The sequence below is a fragment of the Gasterosteus aculeatus genome, chromosome 10, assembly GCF_964276395.1.
Source record: "Gasterosteus aculeatus chromosome 10, fGasAcu3.hap1.1, whole genome shotgun sequence".
NCBI lineage: Eukaryota > Metazoa > Chordata > Actinopteri > Perciformes > Gasterosteidae > Gasterosteus > Gasterosteus aculeatus.
In genome coordinates, this window is record NC_135697.1 from 16,745,306 (window position 1) to 16,760,903 (window position 15,598).

General features: G+C 44.5%; 1 protein-coding gene across 1 annotated transcript; it reads left to right on the forward strand.

Annotated features, from left to right (window-relative positions):
• Positions 1–66: 66 nt before the first annotated feature.
• On the forward strand, positions 67–15,177 carry LOC120826982 (chitin synthase chs-2). The gene is made up of 22 exons (XM_040189633.2): positions 67–212; positions 1,211–1,346; positions 1,513–1,701; positions 1,859–2,738; positions 2,841–3,024; positions 3,710–3,805; positions 4,919–5,080; positions 5,158–5,332; positions 5,429–5,530; positions 5,630–5,771; positions 6,083–6,283; positions 6,393–6,508; positions 7,012–7,180; positions 7,404–7,583; positions 7,674–7,940; positions 11,630–11,804; positions 12,457–12,488; positions 12,581–12,645; positions 13,051–13,161; positions 13,245–13,459; positions 13,546–13,630; positions 14,080–15,177. Exons 1-22 carry the CDS (start codon positions 187–189, stop codon positions 14,164–14,166), a joined length of 3,795 nt encoding a protein of 1,264 aa, XP_040045567.2. The 5' UTR covers positions 67–186; the 3' UTR covers positions 14,167–15,177.
• The last annotated feature ends 421 nt before the right edge of the window (positions 15,178–15,598 follow it).

The window sequence follows — 15,598 nt, forward strand, 5'->3', positions numbered from 1 at the left end:
TTCCACGTTAAACAAAGCCTGAAGTTCAGGACTGTCTGTTATTCATCACGTTCTGAATGCGAGATAACCGGAAGCTCTGCCTCCAGCTGTGATGTCATGGTTTACCGGTGTGGTGATTGAACACCGTGTTTTTCAAAGGTTGTCATAAAACAACTCTCAAGCGGAGGCTTCACATTCGTCAGAAGCATGGAGGACAAAAGGACTTCATCCAAGTGAGTAAAGACTCTTTAATGAAAACTTTTGAATTCATTTGATTGGTAATATTTTATTTGCTTACTTGTTTGAAATATGAAAAGTCAACTAGATAATTTGAGAACAATTCTGAACTGACTGCATGAAAATTTGGGGGAAACGCTTTATTTATTGGATTTTCTTAATATCATTTTCTTCTATAATTCAAAAGGAGATTGTGAAATTTGTATTCATACAAAACATATTCACGATTCAAACTGTTATTTTAGAGGCTTTTTTTGTTTTTGTACTTTGTGGTACTAATACCGCAGGGAATAATCGTCCCAACCAATATTTAATTCTCAAATGATCAAAACTTTATTTTTCACTTCTCAGAGGACACTGATATGTGGGAAATGTTTTGACCATGATTTGAAATCCATCTGAAACACATTGTTTACAGGATTAGGTTCCTTATGCGTATCTAAAATAGTTAAGGACCCAAAAGAGGGAAGAGTGCATCACTACTCCGTGACCCAACAGGTGTGACATTGTATAAAAGAAGTTGATCTACAGCGGAATAAATACCTGAAGGCAATACAGAAAACACAGGAGCACTACTGGCGCTTCAGTTTATCCAGAATGGAGGAAAGTTTAAAGGTATTTTAAAAGAATTTGGAATCAACACCTCCAGACCCCTTTGTTTTATACTTGTGGTAAAACCAAACAGCGATTGTGAGTAAATTAGGTAACGTCAAAGCTCCATTTCATGGTTTTTGGGGGTTTGATGCAGTCGATTGATCATTTTATTCTGTTACATTTGTGCTTCTAAAATGTATCACTTTGAACTTAATGCAACAACGTAGTTTTTGTCATCCAGGTTTGAACATTAAATTTAAAAAAAAACGATGTGTAATTAATTTAATTAAAATGTACTACATTTTTACCTGGAGATAGAAAAAAAACGATCTCCCGCAAACACGCAGAACCAAGCGTTTAGTTCAACGTTCAAAGTTTCCCTCCGGCTTTGTTTGTTCAGGAGGTCGTGGGACGCCTGCCGAGAGGTCCCCCCCCTGGAGGATGAGCGGACGCCATGGAAGATGCTCAAGCTGCTGAAGGTCCTCTCCCTCTGTGTGGTGGCCGTGTTGGTGTTCGGACTGGCTCTGTGTAGCAAGGTTCGTTCCACACAACTTGTTACAAGAATGAATCTGCTGAGCTCGAGGAATCGGAGCGGAATTGTAATGTGAATGCGTTTAAACTGCAAAAATTGTTCCCTTTGTAAAAAGAGCTCACTTATAACTTCTCATCTTTGAGCTTTGACTTTCGATCTCTCTGTTCCAGACGTCGTTCCTCCTCCTCGTCACTTTGTCTAACGAGGGCACCAAGACTCTCCCCGATGGACAGAAACCCGTCGCCCTGCTCTGCATCGGCTGCGTTCTCATCGCCTCCAGCTTGCTTCTCCTGCTGAAGAGCGTCTGGAAGGCGTGTCACAAATCCTCAAAGATGCCGGACAAAAGAACTGTGGCTTTGGTGAGAAGCATGCACATTCTGCACGTGTCAGGGACAATTCAATACAAGATGTTTCGGCCGTGTCAAAGCTAAACGGATGCTAATAATGTCGGATTTATAGCCGAAACCCTCCTTTAAAAAAGAAAATGTGCAACAATTAATTGTTCTGCTTCTTCAGGTTCTGTTCTTTGAGTTCCTGGTGGCTATGGGTGCAGCGATTCTCACCATTGTGGCAATGCCCCACCTGGACATAGTGACCAACGTGACGATACTGAACGGCGTAGCCGTGCTCTCCACGCTCCTGCAGGTGATCACGCAGTGCACCGCCAAGCAAAGGAACCGCTTCCTGGTGCCGTCCATCACCGCCTTCCTCCTCATTTTGCTCGGCTACGTGCTGTTCCTCCTCTTGTACATCACAAAGGATCCCACTGACACCCGGAGGAACATCTGGGCGGGTCTGGCAGTTGGAGCGTCCTTCTTAGTGTCCTTCAACTGGTGGGAGAACTACTTCAAGCTGATCAGCGAGAACAGCCGCTCCGACTTCCTCACAGCGTTGAGCAGAGACGTGAAAGAGTGCCAGAACGTTCTGCACATCCTCTCCAGCTTGGTCAGGATCGCGGTGACCGCCGGCGTGCTCGGAGCCTACGTCCCTCTGGACAAAATGGACTGGGCCATCGTCACCTCCATCCCGAGCCGTGAGACAAGGATTATAGGCATCATCATCGGAGTCCAGCTGATCTCCTCCGCACTCTGCCACTGGTTTTCCTTGGTGGCCTGCAAGATGCACGCCATGCGACGATGCTTCATCCTGCCTTTGTACCTGGCGTCTCTGGCCGCCATGGTCCTCTTCGTCGTCCCCGTTATCGTTTTCCATCAAAACTACAGAAACAGTTTGAACGGGACTCAAAGTTCCAACTTCAGAGGCTACTGCAACGACGTTGTGGATGCAAGAAACCAAAGTCTGAGCGGCAACGTGTTCCCAGATCTGGTTTGGGACGTCACTCACACTCTGTGCTTCCTGGACTTGTCCAGGATATATGACATCGGCCTGCTGACAGGTAATAATCTAGAGATGCACCATCTGTTCAGGCAGCATTTTTATGTATATATTGTTTGACAAGTTGTACCGATTCCACTTCAATTCTTTTCCCGCTCCTCAGGCTCGGCGGCGTGCTGGTGCATCGGCCTGGTTTTGGCCACTCTGCACCTCTGGTTCCTCAGTCTGTTTCGCATCCAGAGGACTCAGGACCTGTTCGTCAGGAGGCTCTACGAGGGAGCATTCATAGAGCAGTCCCTGCTTCTGAACACTCGATTTGACATCCAGACGACGGAAAAGCAAAAGCAGTAAGTGTGTGTGTTTGTGATGTCAGGGGGCCTGGGGGCCTTTAAGGGTTTAGAAGGTGTGATAAGGGTTCTTGTGGCTAGTTTGAGACAGGAATTGTTGTGGATGATCTACTCCTCCCGTTTCCTTTAATAAACGTTCGGTTCTTTAAGTCCAAACATTCCTTTCTGCTGCGCAACACATTATCCTAAAATAAAATAGCGTGAAAAACAAAAGGTTAGTCAGTTGTTTTGTCTTTCTCCTCTAGGTCCTCATCTTTTATTTGAAATCTATAATCACATATTTGAGGGCCAATTATTTCATAGGAGTGGCCCGGGCCTTCACACAAAGGCTAAAGCAAAAGAAGCTGCGTAATTACTGTTTATCCCACAATCAACCAATGAGCATGACAATCCTAAGAATGAATTAGTAGACAATTAAAAGGTGACAAACAACGTGTCAAAACTGGATTCACATTGTCTAACAAGGACAACTTCTGCACATCAACATGTTGTTTCAAACAAGACGAGGATGTTACACAATAGAATCATTTCCATTTCATTTCTGAACAAAGAAGATCTCTGGAAACATTCACAATGCAAACGAATCCAGTTGACCGCATCTTCTTCTATAAAACAGAAACCCAGAGACGTGTGAAGGACGAAAGGGACAGAATTAATGCCAGTAATGCAAATCTTGTCCTTTCAGATTCAAATCACTAGACCCGGTAAAAGTCTTCCTCTGCGCGACCATGTGGCACGAAACGCCCGACGAGATGATGAATATCCTCATTTCCATATTTCGGTAAGTTTTACATGGGTTAAACACGCTGGTGTTTAAGCGTTCACCTCCTTATGTTCAGTTTTCCATCTTAAACCGCTCAATACTTGGCACTAGAATAATTATCTGAATCTGAGCAAAGTCGTTTCTTTGAAATTTGCATGTTTTTCATCACCTGTATGTTTCACTTTTGAAGCATAAGGGAACCCACGGATGGTTGTTGTGTTTGAAGAAGCAAGAGAATGTCCTATCTTCTATCAAACCACTTTTTAAAATTGTCAGGGAGTTGCGTGGGGACAAAGGCAGGACTCAAACGCAACTTTTTTCAAGCAACAAAAAGGGACTTTAATAGTCAAAAAAGGTTTTCAAAATCAAAAGGCGAAAAAGTAGGCATGAGGCAAAAACAGGACTTCCAAACAGTTAAGAATGGCACAAAAAGTGAAACACGGCTTAAATACACTAGGGAGGTGCAGGAGATTGGACACAGGTGGAAACTATGAGACAATCACAGGGGATGACAGGAAGTGAAGTTACCCAGGGATACGAGTGGCAGAAAACTACAAAATAAGACAGGACGTGAACCCAAACCGTGACAGAACCCCCCCTCAAGGGCCAAATTCCAGATGGCCCTAAACCGGCAGAAAGCAGACATGGGGCGGGAGGTGGGGAAACCAGAGGCGAGGGATGGTCCGCCTGGGAAACTCTGGCAGGCAGCCCGGTGGGCGGCCAGACGGCCGGGGAAACTATGCGCTGCGGCCCAGCGGCGTTGGGAAGTCGCTGCGGCCCAGCGCGGGATTTGGTGCATTCAGCAAGATGTCTCTACAACGTCATAATAAAAACACTGACAAATTATAGCACTTGAATTTGACTTATAATGGCTCTTATCTATAACAAGTTGTAAATTGGCATATTTAATGAAATTGCAAATTTCTTGTTCCTTTGAATTTGTCTTATGGTTGAAATTCACTTATTGTAAGTCGCTTTGGATAAAAGCTTCAGCTCAATGACATGTGATGTAATGTGATGTCATGTAATGACATGTCATTCCAAATGGATCAAGTCAGCGTTCCTGCTGATTCTTTTACCTCAACAACAACATGGTACCGGGAGCTTAACGTGGTTCCTGTTCCTCCACAGACTGGACAAGTACAGGCCAAAGAAGGAAGGAGAAGCTGGCGATGTCACCTTTGAAGGCCACATCTTCTTCGACGACGCCTTCACAGATGTTGCCGGTAGCCGGGGGGCCCACGTCAACCAGTACGCTGAGATGCTTGTGAACATTATCGCAGAAGTTTACAGGTAAAAGTTTGATTTAAAGAAAAAGAAAGAGATTCTGACGAGAAGTGAAGATGAACCATGTTTTCTTCTGTCGTCAGCATCTTCTTGAACATCAATAACGACCTCTTCACAAAGAAGCAGCAGATCCCGGATCAGACGATTGTGACAACGCCGTATGGAGGACGTCTGGTAGTCACCATGCCACATGGGAACACCTTAACAGTTCACTACAAGAACAAGAAGCTCATCCGCCACAAGAAGAGATGGTCCCAGGTGATCAAATCCCTCCCGTCATGTAGTAGTTCATTATTCGGTGACAGGGTTGCTCTGTCAGAGTGAGTTTACTGAACTGCATGTGGTATTCTCCAGGTCATGTACTTGTACTATCTCCTGGGATGGAAAGTTTCAACCAAGTATTTCAAAAGGTGGGGGAAAGGGGAGGAGGAAGTTGAGGTGGAAAATGAGTTTGAGGTAAGACGAGAGAAAACAAACGGCCATAAAACAATGAATATATTTCCAAATCTGTGTATATGAAATGTGTGACGGAGCAAACTGCGTCTGTTCCTCCAGAGGGAGAAGAAGAACACCTACATCCTGGCTCTGGATGGGGACACAGACTTCACGCCGGCCGCCGTGATGCTGCTCATCGATCGCCTGAAACTGTACCCGCAGGTCGGGGCGGCCTGCGGCCGGATTCACCCCACCGGCTCAGGTGGGTCGTAAGGGATTAGAGGACAGCTGGACACAACGAGACCGATGACTGATCATCAATGAAGTCAATGCAAACTCATGTCAGACCAGTCAGAAAAACAGACAAGAATAAAATGTATATTTAGTTCAAAAGAAGCTAAACTAACAAGCCAGAATCTGGATGGATTTAATGGTTGATGATGGATGGCAAAACATATAAAGGGAAACAAAACCAGAATAATAGATCAAATGAAAAGTTAACACCACTATATACGTACTGTATATGTGAGTACCCTGTACCACGTAGTAACCAGCTGTGTATTCCTCTGGCAGGGCCCGTCGTTTGGTACCAGAAGTTTGAATACGCCGTCGGACACTGGCTTCACAAGACGGCCGAGCACGTGTTCGGCTGCGTGCTCTGCAGCCCCGGCTGCTTCAGCCTGTTCAGAGCCGAGGCGCTGATGGACGACAACGTGATGAAGAAATACACCGTCATGTCGTCGAAGGCGCAACACTACATCCAGTACGACCAAGGTACGTCTCCGGAGCGCCCGGCTGGCTTCCTTATTTCGCACCAACTACGGATGGAAGTCACAAAACCCAGCGGATGTGGTGGAAGATTTGACTCTGACGGTCTCTGCAGGAGAGGACCGCTGGCTGTGCACTCTGCTGCTGAAGCAGGGTTGGAGGGTGGAGTACAACGCGGCCTCGGACGCCCACACCAACGCCCCGGAGGACTTCAAAGAGTTTTACAACCAGGTGATTCCAGGGGACTCAAAACCCGACGCAGCACAATTTAGATTGGCTCTCAGCGTGCGGCGGCAGCTCCTCGGCCCGCAGGGCGAGCGGGCCCTCCGGCACAAGAGTAAGGGCGGGAATGGAAGGCAATTGGTCAAACAAGCACAGGACTCTCCATCAGGAGGCTGTTAAACAATGATCAGTCCCAGTTGCCGACATGTGAAGGCAAATTCAAGGACCCTTCAAGGAGAGAATTGCTGACGTTTTTGTTGCACAAGAAAAAAACTATATGAAATCCTTCCTGTTGCACCATGTTATTGTTATTAAATGTTAAATATGTATTTAAATGTTTCTGGCAACACTCTTGGCAAGGACCAGATCCAGCTTGAGTTTAATTATAATTATCCATGACACATCTTAACCTAATTGTTTATACACTCAGCTACAACAAGCTGCATGAATAATGGTCACCATTTCTAACAGTGATAATTGGTGCTAATGTTTGGTTTTTCTGCCGTTGTCAGCGTCGCCGCTGGGGGCCGTCGACCATGGCCAACATGGTGGACCTGCTGGGCTGTGCCACTGTGATCTCCAAGAAGAACACGTCTATTTCAAAGGTCTACATGCTGTACCAGCTCATCAGCCTGGCGGCGTCCATTCTGGCACCTTCCACCGTCATCCTTATGATCGCAGGTCTGGCTGTTTTTTTCTTATTTTTCAGCCAGTAAAAAAAAGCTTAGCTGGACCAAAATAAGTTTTTTTGTAATTTTTTTTATTGTTTTCATGTGTATTTTCATCTGAAGTGCGTAGAATCTGAATAGATACTTTTGAGTTTGAGTTTAGGAGAGAAGATCACGCGCTCATCTATCATCTGTCCGTTAAACCAGCTCTTCTTTGCTTCCTGACGGCCTTCCAGGTAGTTTGACTGTGCTGCTCGATGTTCACCCGAGCGTTTCTCTGGTCCTGGCTGTGATACCTCCAGCTATCTTCCTCGGCGCCAGCTTCAGAATCAAGGCGGACACTCAGATCCTCGTCGCTGCGATCCTGAGCATCCTGTACGCGTTCCTCATGATGGTATCGGCAATCACCATAATAGGTACACACTCAACACCAAACCGGTGCTGTTCACATGGTTCATGGTTTGCGGCAACTTCATGTCCTCCTCCATCTCCTCCTCCTCCGTCAGGGAACATAGTGAAGGACCAAACCATCCTGACTCCCAGCAGTCTCTTCCTCATCTTCCTCGCCCTCTTCTACGTCATCACTGCATTGCTCCACCCTCAGGAGATTGGCCTGGTGTTCTACGGCTTTATTTACATCATCTGCATCCCCAGCGCCTACCTGCTGCTCTCCATCTACTCCATGGTCAACATGAACAACGTGTCCTGGGGCACCAGGGAGACGGCGCCTGCCGCCAGAGACGAGGCCGCCTCGCCAACCAAAGCCGAGAAAGGTACGGCGCGCTGCAGGTTACTGCCGTGGAGCAATGCGCACTCTTTGGGGGTGATTAAGTATTACAGGCACTCATATTCCAAACATGAAACTATTGCATATTAAATAGTAAATAGTAGTAAATAACAGGTGTGACTCGAGTCATGTGACTTGGACTCGCATCAGACTCGAGTCATGAATTTGATGACTTCTGACTCGACAAAATGTACAAAGACTTGCAACTCGACTTGGACTTTAACATCAATGACTCGTGACTTCACTTGGACTTGCGCCTTTTGACTCGAGAAGACTTGCTACTTCCATGAAAATCATTTTCACACGGCGCGCCGCTCTCAGTTTATCTGCATCTGTGAAACAATGTGCACCTTCTATATGCGTGCAGAGAGCGCGCACGCTGCCTGCCAAATGATACCGAGGGTTGTCTCGTCTGCCTATAAAAATTACGAGGTGGTGAACAAAAAACGTGTTGCAATTTGCAAAATTTGCGGGAAGAAGATAACAGACTGAGCTGCCACAACATCCAACTTTGTTTGACACCTCAAGTTACACAAAGAGGTAAGTTTTGAACGAATGCTAAGCACCTTACTGGGTGTACCGGAACTTACTAGCTAGCTGCTGCATATTTACTGTATCAAAGAGACAGCTTGTTCACGGTTACAAAAATAGGGATTTTTAAACCCGGATTATACGAGGTACATGACTGTAGCACACTCAGATGGAAAACCTCGCCAACATCATGTCAACGTCCGTTTTAAAGTACCATAACAGTCACAGTAGATGCACCATTAGCCTTCCCTTTTCATATCATGCCCAAACAGAAAGCAGCGCATGGACACATGGAGTGCTACGTAGTCTAGGTCTGTGAGGCAGCGCACTACTGGGATATATACAGTATATAATAAAATAATAACGATTATAGTAGTAATGTTCAGAGATGCAATAGATTATTATAGTGCAGTTCCTAACTAATGGGAATATTTAGCTTATTTTTGGTTTCGTTTGGTTTACTTTAGTGAAAAAGTAGTTTCAAATACGACATGTGTGGCTATAAGGGATTTTCGGACATTTGTTTCATATTATTCTCTGTTACAGGTATGAAGAATATCAGATGAACAAAAGCATCGTAGATGAATCACAACAGCCAATCTCACAATTCCTGGACACTCATGTAGGGGGTTACAGCATGAGCCACCCACAGCAGAAGGCCATCTCCAATTCGATACTGTCTGACTTGACTATTGATTGCAATTTTCCTCTGTCTATTGTGGAAAATAAGAGCTTTCGTCACTTTCTGGCTGTGCTGGACAGCAAGTATACCCCAGTCTGTCGCCGAACGCCGACCACAAAAACAGAGCCTTGCTGAGGAGAGACGTTCAAAGTTAAAGACTCAATTGAGCAACACTGACCATGTTTCAGTCACTGTGGACATTTGGTCTGATCGAAAGATGAGGGGATTCCTTGGTGTCACTGTGCACTGGATGGAGAGAGATGCAGAGAGGATACAGCTAAAGACTAATCTCTTGGCCGCTTCAAAGGCTCACACAGCAGAGCGCATCTGTGACCAATTTGAGGCAATATGTGATGAATACAACATCAAAGCTAAATTGGACTATATCATTAGTGACAATGCTGCTAACATGCGCAAGGCATTTACGGTCTGCTTCCCCAGCGAACGATGATGCTGGAGATAATCTGGATGATCCTGAGCTATGGCATGACTTAACCCTAGAAGAGCAGCAAACCGTCAATGCTGCTATGGCAAAGAAACAGCGCCTGCAGTGTTTTGCACACACACATTGCAGCTGGTTGTGGGAGACTGTTTGAAAGAAACAAAAGCGGCATGTCCTTCTCTCTCTCTCTCCAAGTTATCAAGACTTAGCTCCCTGCTCCACACAAGCACAACGTTTAAAGACATCTTCGATGGTGAATTTGGGGAGCACAGAGGCATCCCTGCAGCAGGTGAAAGCAGTCCTTCGTTGTGATCAGCAACAATAATCAATTTTCAGTCTTTCATAGTATCAACATCCGTAATGGTAATAAGGGCCCTTTTGTTTCTGCTGTTGTGACACGTTTTTTTTAGAATTGATCCTGCAAGATGCTGCAGAGACAGAGCAACCTGTCAGGAATCAGGAAACATTTATTGCCAAAATATGTCAAACATACAAGGAATTTGTCTTGGCGGTTGGTTCATGACAGACAGTGTAACAATAGACAACAGGACAGCAGTGCACAAGTAATAAAATAAAGTAAAATGAAATGCTAATGCAATGGGTTAGTAAAAAAAAAAAGAAAAAGGAATAAGGCTATGGGTTAGTATAAAACAAGGGAATAAAGTTACAAATTTAAAATATTAAGAAAGTTTAAATATTAAGCATAAAGTGCACTAGCGAACAAGTAACAAAGTGACGAGTGACGACAAAGTGATGAATTACAGTTAAAGTGGCATGTGCAGTGTGAAGGGGAGTGACCGGTGGAGTGTTATAGTCAGTCAGTGGGGGACCGGCTCTGTTGATGAGCCCGACTGTCGACGGGAAGAAACTGTTGGTGTGGCGGGAGGTCTTAGTCCTGATGGACCTCAGCCTCCTGCCAGATGGAAGAGACACAAACAGGTTTTGTCCGGGGTGAGAGGGGTCGGCCACAATCTTTTTAGCTCGCTTCAGAGACCTGGAAGCGAACAAGTCCTGCAGGGACGGCAGATTGCAGCCGATCACCCTCTCTGCAGAGCGGATGACGCGCTGCAGCCTGCCCTTGTCCTTGGCTGTGGCTGCAGCGTACCAGACGGGGATGGAAGAGCAGAGGATGGACTCGATGATGGCCGTGGAGAAGTGGACCATCATTGTCTTTGGCAGGTTGAATTTCTTCAGCTGCCTGTGCCTGCTGAAGAACTAGAGGACATGGAAGGAGAAGGGCTGTTTGCTGCATACCATAAGAGGCAGAAAAGGGATGTTGGGACCCCACCAGCAGTACAGCTAAGTCACTACATTGACATGGCAGAAGGACTGAATGCCCTTGTGTTCTGGGCACTGAACAGTAAGACGCTTCCTTCACTCTTTCAAGTAGCCATCCGGATCTTCTAGTGCTCCAGTGGAGAGAGTTATCAGCCACGGTGGAATCATTCTGCGTCCCCATCGTGCACAAATGACTGACAGACTTTTGGCCAATTTTATCTTTTGCAAATGCAATGCAGTATAGGGGCCTCCCTCCACCGGTCTCTCTGCTCATCACCTGTCCACACAGCTCTCACTCACTCACTCATACCAGATTGAAATTATACTATCAGGTTGGTCCAGTTTTTCAGAAGTTATCATGTTGAGGAGTGATGATTCTATTGATGACATGTTTAAGAAAGTTTAGGCTAAAAAGGACCCATGTTGATTTGAAAGTTAAACTGTTTGTGATAATTACATGTTCTCTTCACTGTATTTGGTCAATGTCTGTTTAAATAAATACAAATCTCACAGACAAACATGATTTGTATGAATTTTATTTCGGTGGTAAGAGGACTTGAAATGACTCAAAACTAAAATGGTAAGACTCTACTTGAGACTTGTCTGACTTTTGACTCGACACTTGCCTCATCTTTGACTCGACTCTCGAGGGCAAAGACTTGAGACTTCCATAACAATGACTGTCCCACCTCTGGTAAATAATCAGTTGGACAATGAAAGTTATGCTTTCCTTCTCGTTCAGGAGCAGTCAGGAGCACCATCGCGCGGTTCTCGCGGTCCAGGTGCTGCAGGAGACTTTGTCTGACGGACGCAACAGACGAGCGAATCCTCAGCCGGGACGTCCCGAGCGAGGAGCCGGAGCCTCGACCCCAGAACAGCATCGTGGAGGAGGCGGGGCAGCCTGGGGAGCAGCCAAGGTAACAAAACGATTGACTGTATCAATGGATAAGTGTGTAAGGGTTACAGGTATTGGAACCCAAAAGCACAACTCCGAGGCAGAATCCAATCAAAAGTTCTTTACTTATACAGGCAGGGTCAAACCGGGATAGAAGTCCAATGGTTAAACAAATCCATAAACGGGGAGAGGCAGGGTTCAGAAACAGGATGGCAATCCAACAGGCAAACAAATCCAAAAAGGGGCAGGCGAAGAGTTCATAGTAATGAGAAGGCAGGCTAGGTCAGGATATCGGTAATCGGAAAAACGCTGGAAACCTTGGCATGCACACAAGACAATCTGACAGAGGACAAGTGGAAGTGTGGGTACCTATATAGTGAGGGGCTAATGAGGGAATGGGTTGCAGGTAGGAAGGGCATGAGGACCAGGTGAAGAGAATGAGGTGATTTCTTGTTGATGACAGGATCTGGAATGACAATGAGTATAGTTAATTGACAAGAACGCAGGCAGGAAAAAACTAATAAGATGGAGAATTCATGACAACGTGTGTGTTTCAGTATTTTATCCATTCACACGGCCAATTGATGATTTGCACCATAACGTGTGTATTTTATTAACTTCACACAACGACCACAACACACTGTTTTTAATTGTTGTCTGTGATTTTGTTTCAGGCGAAGCACCACTTTAGCCCCCCCTCACCAAAGTAGGTACACAAATGGTAAAAGGTAGAAAGAATGTGCTTATTTCAACACACTCACGTTGTGTAATTTTCTGTTATCTTGCTCTTTTCTTCAGACTGGGTCGCACAGCTGCAGAGTTTATCCAATGACATGAATCTTAGCGAGGACAAACTGGACGAGGTGCACAATCTTTATTTTTGTGTGTCCCTATTGTCGTCTAAAGATTACGCGTGAAGGCGAATGTTGTTAATCCAATCGTGTGGAATTCATCACAGCATACAGGCCAATTGTGTTTTCTTCTGTAATAGTTTTAGGAAATGAAAAATATAAAATTCTAAAAGGTCTATTTCTTTAACCAAAAAAGGAAGTCAAGAGTTCTGGTATGTATATTTTTCCATGTACCCTTAAATGTGCTTTGTGCTCAAAGGAATTGTTATATTTATAGGAGTATTTCAGCCTCACGCCTTTAATCACGTGTTTATTTTAAAAAAACAGTTGGTTTCCATGTGCGACGGGTGTGCGACATGTGACTTTTCCAGCGCGATAAACCAATGAAGTAAATCGTTTATTGAAATGTGTCTGCAGGAGGAGGGGAAGTTCTTCAGAGAGCTCACCAGCAAATACCTGCAGCCCGTTCCCGAGGACAAAGGGAAACAGGAAATAATGATTAATAAACTCAGGGAGTTGAGAAACAAGGTAACATGTCTCTGACTGGTGAACTTAATCACATGACGATGAACACAAACTGATCCTTTTTCTTTCCGTCCTCATTTGAACAGATGACCTTCGTTTACTTCATAATCAACGCCTTCTGGCTCGTGGTGACCTTCACTCTCCAGTTATTAGACTCGAGCGTCTTCATCAGGGTGCCAAAAATCAACTTTGACCTTGAGTTTACCGGAGAGTACATCGACATCGACCCCGTGGGCTTCATGTTCATCCTGTCCTTCGCCCTACTGGTGGTGATCCAGTTCTTCGGCATGTTGTACCACAGGTAACCGATCCCTTGTGAGTTATATTCATGTATATATGTATCATGCTGTTACATGCAAGTTAATTCTTCTGTGGTTTTCTTTCCAGAATGAGCACCCTGATCCATTATGTGGCCTTCCTGAGTACAGAGCCCATGTCTACCAAGCAAAACCATCATCAGCCAATTAAAAAGGTAGATATATTATTACTACTTCGGTAATATTTCTACCACTACCACATCTGCTAATACAGCTACGGCTGTCTTAATTGTTGCTGGTACTACAAATTTTCCATGATGAAATACACTTAACTCAAGTATAATTATAATCGTACAAAGACATTCAGTGACTAACAGTCACACAAGTGTTACGCTGTACCAATCCTACAGAATGTACAGTATTTGTGTGGCCTTCTTTTTTACGAGCACAATTGGGGAGAGCACCGCTTTTCACAAAGGGGCAATTAAAGTGTCAAAAGTAGAACAGAAGTGTCAATCACGCTCCAGGTGGTGCGTGGCGGTCCACACCTCGCCCGTCCTCCGCCAACTCAGAACAAAGAAAGCGTCCCCAAGCCTGTTGTCCTGACGTTGCGTTCGGGGTGCGGTGTAATTGCTGGCTGTCTCAGTACCTGCATTTCTTACAGATCGTTGACGGAGAAAGCGAGGACTTCGATGACCTCAGCTTTCAAGGTGACTTTCGCCGGCGCTTCAACACTGGAACTTTGGTGTGACCGATGAGCCCAAACAACCGAGCAGAAAAGAGCACTTTAGGGGTCTTATTCCAATTTGTGATTAGTTATCTTCTTATTTTATAACGACAAAAGAAACAGACAAATTAACAGCTGACTGTCTGACTGCTGAAGAGCTCGCTTTGTTGATTGAAAGTGGTTTGACGAAAACCTTTTGGACACGTTGTGTCAAAAACTGAAACTGAAATTAATGAGGCTTTCTGGCGTCTAAGTTTGCGGCCGTGGCTTTCGTTGTGATGCTTCTGCAGTGGCCGTTCAACTCGATGTGGATTTTAATCATGAAGGTGAAGATGAAGGCTGTGAAGAGCAAAAACTGGCAGCGTCTTTTATCTTGGTGTGTAGTTTATGTCGTTTATGTTGTTAATCGTTGTCATCCGCATCCACTTTGTAATCAATGCCTTTGAGAGTATGTAACACTGGTGTCTGAAAAACATTAAAAATGTTTTATATCCGTGCAATATAATTACTAATTGAAGAAAAGTGAGTGCATGAATCACGGGTTCTTGTATTGTGTGTGTGCTCTTGGGCATTACAATGCTGAAGGCCACTCCTGCTAGGAACCCAAGAACAAAAAGAGGATTAGCCGCACCTACAATACACTATTTATACCAATAAATCCACTATACTTCATATTCTCTGACTCTCTTTCAATGTTTCCTCCTGATTTGACCACACCCGTAGTTATCTCCATTGTTTTAATTGGAGCATTTAAAATGCCAGTATACTGTGAACTATTTGAACTACTTTAAACGTCAGAAATATTTAGGATCATAAAATCATTAGAGTAGGTTTGTCTAGAAAGCTTTTAATAGATTCATAATACATGTGTTTCTAAAGCAGAAGGTCAGTGAACATGAACCATGTTGTTTTATCTCAAATGTTCACCGCTTCTGATCAGGTAGGGCTAAAAAAAAATTAAAAAAACGCTGTGAGAGCTTTTCATTGCAGCTTTTTGGCACCTTGTTTTGCACAAAATAAAACATTCCCACAACATTGAAAAGTTTTTATTTTCATTGCATTTCCGCTATAATCATATTCACAAAATTTACAAAAATCCACAACAACAGCACAGGTAGAAGCAACAAATGAAAGCGTAACATTGCAAGTTTCACAACATCCACCGGGTCTCTGCTGCTGCTGCAAGAATAGAATCTAATTCAATTCAATTAATTTTATTTTGTATAGCCCAAAATCGCAAGTTACAAATTTGCCTCAGAGGGCTTTACAGTCTGTACACATACGACATCCTCTGTACCGAAACCCACACATCAGCACAGGAAAAACTCCCCAAAAAACGAAAAAAAAATCCTTCCAAGAGGGAAAAAAAGGGAAGAAATCTTAGGGAGAACGTCAGAGGAGGAATCCCACTCCCGGGATGGACAGACTACAATGGATGCCATGTGTACAGAATGAA